Raw genomic sequence first — 6,206 nt, forward strand, 5'->3', positions numbered from 1 at the left:
GATTTTCTGCCAATCTGTGTTTTTCCCTTTTTGGCCAAATATATTTTTTACTACAACTGTCTTGTTGACGGCGTCTTTTATTCGTTCCACTGGGGTTTAGCAGGTGTGTTTATAAAGAGACGAAAATTGTTTGGGGACTATCCCCCACGTTCTAGTTGAGATGGTATAACCCAAGAGGCAAAATGACGCCTGCTACTGTTGTTGCGAGTTGCCATTCGTTCTACTAAACCATTAGTCAAACGCCATCATGTCTTCTGTCGTTATTACACAAACAAAAATCTATTTACCGTTACTAGTGTTAGTGCCTCAATTTGGCTACGCTCGTGACAGCAATACAACGAACTCAAACGCGTCTTCGTTCAATGTTGTCAACTAATATCCGGATTAATTTTATTATTTATTTTATTTTCCTCAATTCTCCGGAGAAATTTTCATAAAAATTTGAAAAAGCCGGAATTCCGGGAAAATCCGGAGGACTTTCATCTCTGCAACAATTTTACACTGATATTTATTTGAACATTGATGATGTTTCTTTGGCAGAATCGCTGCTGTATCTATTTTTAAAGGTATTTGGGGGGGGGGGGGTCTTGTCAACCCAGTATCAGTAATCTGTTTTGAGGAAGATTTTTTTTTCAATGAGAAAAGGAAATCAGAATCAGAAAATTGAAAAACAAAATAGAAAAAAAATACTACAAAAATAGAAACATTGATCAAAATAAACATTAGAAAAAAATATATAATTATCCATCCTTCCATCCATCCATCCCGCCATCCCTCCATCCATCCATTATTTGTAACGCTTATCCTCACGAGGGTCGTGGGCGTGCCGGAGCCTACCCTAGCTGTCTCCAGGCAGTAAGCAGGGTACACTCTGAACTGGTTGCCAGCCAATGGGATGTAAAATGAAAATTCATAAGTTAAAAAAAATCTAAATTTAATTCATTGAGGAAAATAAAAAACAGCAAGAATGAGAAAACAGGATTTCTCAGCACGCAGTCAGCTTCCAGCTGCCAGCATGATGGGGAGGAACTGCCGAAGAGAACCTGTTTATGCAGCTGCTGCACTCATTGCATGTCTGGTGCACAAACCAGTTTCCCTATCCCTAACTGTTATACAGCATGCTGAATGTAGGCTGACTTTTTTGTGACAGCATTATAAATTTGTGATGCTCCATTTTTAATGTTAAACATTTTCAATAATATGGTGCAGTTGTTCAAATCAGAATGTTGCAACTGCGGAATATAGTTTTGGAGCATTGCCACGTTATTTTTTTTTAATGGTCTTACTGTTTTACATGGATCATTTATGTATTATGAATGATAATGTACTTCGACAGTCAAACAACACTGATGCTTGTCCCAATAGAAATCTATAGTAGGATGAAATCCTGAAACAATATTTAATACCCTTAACCGTCATACCCATGAAAAATAAGTTCGTTTCAGAAGCAGATTTTCCCTCAAAATTTAGATTTTAGAATTGTCTGTAATGTAATTGTCTGTAATGGTGTACAGCAAAGTGTCAAACTCAAGGCCCGGGGGCCAGATCTGGCCCGCCACGTGATTTTATGTGGCCCACAAAAGCACATCATGTGTGTCAAGTTCCATGATCCTTTCTAAAATCTGTACCAAAATGTCAAATTGCCATGTGTAATAAATAACATTGAGATTTTGAAATAATTTTCTGAACCTGGTTACACTCACTTGAATCATAAGTGAACAAACAACAAACAAATAATAGACTGATTTCAAAACTTGTAATCCATCAATTTGTTGTGTACAAGTAATAATTCTATGTGATGATTAAATATTAATTCGGCCCTCCAAGGGACGACGTCATTCCAAAGTGGCCCGCGACAAAAATGAGTTTCACACTCCTGGTGTACAGTGAAACTCCTCTATGACGAAATCCTGTTTGCAGCAAGAAATTTTTCACAGTAGGGGACTTTTCAATGTTGCAAATATTATTTCAGACGTAAACACGAACACACACAAAAAACGTATATGTGTACTTTTTATTTTTTATTCCAATAGTGCATAAGTATGAGCATACACTTATTTGACACTTCATATAGCCAGCGTAGAAAGAAAAACAGGGAAAGAAATTGCGAAATTTACGATCAGCATTTACTTTCACTTACATCAATTTCTTGCATAATATCTTTTATTTTGCGATGCATCTTTCATTTTTATTACCTTTATCCTGTCTTCAAGCGTTAAAGCTTTTCTTTTCTTAACTCCTTGGTATACAAAGGTCCGTTATGTCGCCATGCTGTCTGAAACAAATACTTCCTGTACTACTGCGCATGTGTAAACCAGTGTGGTATTTGCTGTTGCCATTTCCGAACAAAGCAGCAGAGGTCGCTGTGGCATGCTGAGGTTGGATTTGACTTTTGCAGAAGGCTTGTTTTCGTTGTAGTGAATCTCGTTGCGAGGCAAGAGCAGAGAAAAAGATTATGTATAACGGAACAGGGAGACTTTTCATTTTACGGGGAGCAGAAAAGTGGGAATGGATTTCAGGCATGAAGGTTTTTTCACACTAGGGGGTATTTTCGCCCATGTAGGTTTCGTTGTAGAGGAGTTTCACTGCAGTGGTTCATTTGCATGGTTCCCATGGAGGCTGTGAAGTTTTACTTTTCACTTATTAATGGTGTAAAAGTGAGTGTGAATGGTTGTCTCTACATGTGCCCTGTGATTGACTGGCGACCCATCCGTCCACGATATCCAGGATTCTTCCTTTAGCCTGAAATCGGAAGCGATAAACTCCAGCTCCCCATATCCCCGAACCACAGCATTAGCATACAAATGGATGGATTTCAGAAGTCCCACTGAGCATTTCTGTCTATGGGGATATGATAACCACCAATCCAAGTCCAAATGTTTCCATCATGGAATTTTTGTAATTCTTTTTTTTTTTTTCCAGAGTCTGCAGCCTCCGCGTCCTTGTTGGTTCTCTACATCATCCTGGGTTTGGTGGTGGGATGTGCGGTGCTCTGCTGGTGCTGTTGGTCCCCCGGCTGGTTGCTGTGGCGCTTAAGTATTTTCCGCTTTTTGCCATTCTGCAACTCGGCCTGTTCTTCTTGCCAACTCTGCGCCAACAGCTGCACTCACAGCAAGGATCACCGTCTGGCAAAAGTCACCCCGCAGTCACCGCTGAACGGGACACCAGCTGGCATGGTAGTCACCAATGCAGATGAAACGCTTTCCGCTGGCGCACTTTAGATACAAGTACTGTCTGCTTGATCATGTTTGGCAAAAAGACTTGGGTCTAGGGGAGCAATCAGCAGTGATTACTAAACATGGACACTGACTGTATGGACCACATCAACCTTTTGGCGGGGGAAACGGGTTAGAAAATAGCTGAAAACTACAGGATAACTGTTTTTGTGTTTAATACTGATGTGTTTATGAAAAAGCAGGGTGGAGACTTGTTTTGGCTTGTATTCAACCTCTGAATCCTCACAGCATCTTTCACTTGTCATGGGCGTTCTTGAGACTGTGACTACAATTTGCGCTGCAACACCTTCCAGCGCATCTTATCGGGTGGATTTTGAAGCATTTATTTGTGTTTATGGTATAGTTATAGTGTATGTGTTTTCAACATCTTTTCCAGCTTTGACCCAATGTCTGACATGGACACAATAACATGGACACAAAATAAAAGACACCCTCCTGCTTTGCACAGCTGTTCTCCTAAACTTCCAATCTCAGCAGTGCGCTGTTTTTCCACAGCAGGAAGTTTGGACTTAGGGAGCACAACACGTGTCTCGATCTTGTGTCCACCACCCTGAACGGGCTCACGGGAGATCTGGTGTCTACACTAGCTGACCTCATGCGAGAGGGGGCATAATCTCGATGAATTGCCAGTCGAACATGGAACATATCTCAACCACATTCACCCTATTTACAACATTTAGAGTATGCAAAGTGGATGGATATGGAAGTACGCAGAGAACATACATAACTCCACACATTGTACATTTTGTATCGTTCGCTGCAATTACTATTCTTTTCCATCATCTAATTTTAGTGCTGTTGGTTGTGTTGCTTTTGCAGTGTGCATGTTTTAATGAAATCGTATTTATCCAAATAGTATGTGTGTAACGTGTGAAATTATTCTCCAGGGAAACAGTAAAGGGGCATGTTACATAAAATGTGCTTTCTGTTTATTTCTCTACACATATTTGGGTATCTGGAGTGCCTGCCAATCCTTCAAGTGTGAGGTTAAACAATCAAGTAAATCCTTGCTCTCTGCCTTTGACTGAAAATCAAAATATGTCTCTGAGTCAGCCCATTATGACAAAACATGGCAAATCATTGGATGCTGTTTTTATTTCCAGCACATCCCAACTTCGTTGGAATTGGGGTTTGAATTTCAAGCTACTCAAAGCACTTTAACACAGTTTTTTTTCATTCAGAGAGTAATGGCAGCGTTGAATCTGCAAACCAAGGTTTGAACAACATTTCAGCAAATTTGTGTTCAAACCATCATGTCATCAATCCGTAGTTATGCTAGTTATTGCAGCATGTACAGGGAATTCAGTAACGTGTTTTTCTGAGTGTGGTCACGTGACGTTTCGTTCGGAATCATCCCATCACATGGTAATTGTGGCGTTCGTTTCGGTCGACTACAGAGAGTGATATTGCTTAAAATGATGATCCCCTAGGTTGGATTATGATAGATGGATTATTCTGTTGAATTATTTTCATTCTGTTTCATTCTCTGGTGGCTTCACACAAGATAAGCATTGATGTATTGATGCATTGAGTTTTTCTGGATGCACATATAAGTGACCCATGTCGATTTTTAAAAATCGAAATTGAGCCGTTTGGATCACATCATAACACATATGGGCAAAAAAATCGAATTTAGGTCGCATTTGCCTGCAGTTACACAACAGTGTTAATTTATGATCAACCACACTAACTTGCTTGCCTTGTGATGTGTGATGCAGTGCGGAGCAGGAGGGTGTTTGTGGTCGAATTTACTGTTAGCAAAGCAGTGTATGGGATGGGATAAGATATTGGGTGGGCGCCAAAATAAACTAGATGTATTGTGCATAAACTGTGATGTAATTCTTTATTCTTGGGGTATTTTGATGAAAGCATGTCAAAGGCGTGTTATTACACAGCCGGGAACAAATTTAACCCTTTCATGCACCCTGTAACTTGATAACAGGATAACCTGTCCGCTGTAGTAACCGCTGTCACTGAAAGGGTTAAACTGTGAAAAAAACTGCACGTTTTCTTTCAAAAAAACAGTTGTGGAACTCCGTCTTGTTTTGCCCAGGATAGTGTGAGGTAAAGTCAGGATTCATGTGTCCACCAGGCAAACGGTCTTTGTCATGAACTCCAGATGGAGTAGCTCAATAACATTTGCTCCAGCAGCCACTCTGTGTTGTGTGACTACATTACACAGAACCCACAGTAGTCTTTGAAATATTTCGACCTGTGCAGAAGTATAGTGTTTCGAAGCTTCGTGTTGCCACGCAGCAGCAAATTAATGTACTTTAAAAAATATATGTGTGTGTGTGTGTGTGTGTGTGTGTGTGTGTGTGTGTATATATATATATCTGCAGCGGCTGGATAGCTCAGTTGGTAAGGCATCAGTTTGGCGTACGGGAGATGGTGGTTCGAATCCCGCTTGGGGCAAAAATGAGCACATAACACCATCCAGTGTGGGTCCTTGGGCAAGATCCTTCACGCTAATCCCTACCTCATACAATGATGAGAGACATGACATGCCGGCTCAGACGTCGCCCGAAACCCACAGTCACGGTTGACCACGAAACAACTAGTAGCTCAGTGTTCCAACATCCACAAACGGCTGTAACAACTTGAGATTGACCATGGGAGCCAAGAGACACGTTACCCACCATGGAAAAGACAGTTGGAGGCGAAGATCAAGGCGGCTCAGAAAGATGTGAGTCAATTGACGGAAAGGCCGATACCCGAGAGGTACATCCAGATGACCATACCTGAAACACTCGAAACTGCCAAACAAAGGCTCCAAGCCTTGTCCAGTCTCCTAAAGAGGTACACGAAAGAGAATGAGGCCAGACGAATAAACAGGCTGTTCGCAACACAACCTGCGAAAGTGTACGCTCAGTGGCAGGGTCCTAACAGCAGAGCTGACCCACCAAGACTGGAAACTGAAAGGTACTGGAAAGGCATATGGGAGAAGGAGGTTGCACATAACAGCAGTGC

General features: G+C 41.2%; 1 protein-coding gene across 2 annotated transcripts in view; it reads left to right on the top strand.

Annotated features, from left to right (window-relative positions):
• ldlrad2 (low density lipoprotein receptor class A domain containing 2) overlaps positions 1–4,149 on the top strand; it is a 22,274-nt gene extending 18,125 nt beyond the window's left edge. For both annotated transcript variants that reach the window (XM_019867615.1, XM_019867616.1), the window contains exon 5: positions 2,923–4,149. In XM_019867615.1, coding sequence (XP_019723174.1) covers positions 2,923–3,221 — 299 coding nt within the window. In that variant the 3' untranslated portion in view covers positions 3,222–4,149. The remainder of the gene's footprint in view (positions 1–2,922) is intronic.
• Positions 4,150–6,206: the final 2,057 nt, after the last annotated feature.

The sequence above is a fragment of the Hippocampus comes genome, unplaced genomic scaffold (assembly GCF_001891065.2).
Source record: "Hippocampus comes isolate QL1 unplaced genomic scaffold, H_comes_QL1_v1.1 scaffold84, whole genome shotgun sequence".
Taxonomy (NCBI): Eukaryota; Metazoa; Chordata; class Actinopteri; order Syngnathiformes; family Syngnathidae; genus Hippocampus; species Hippocampus comes.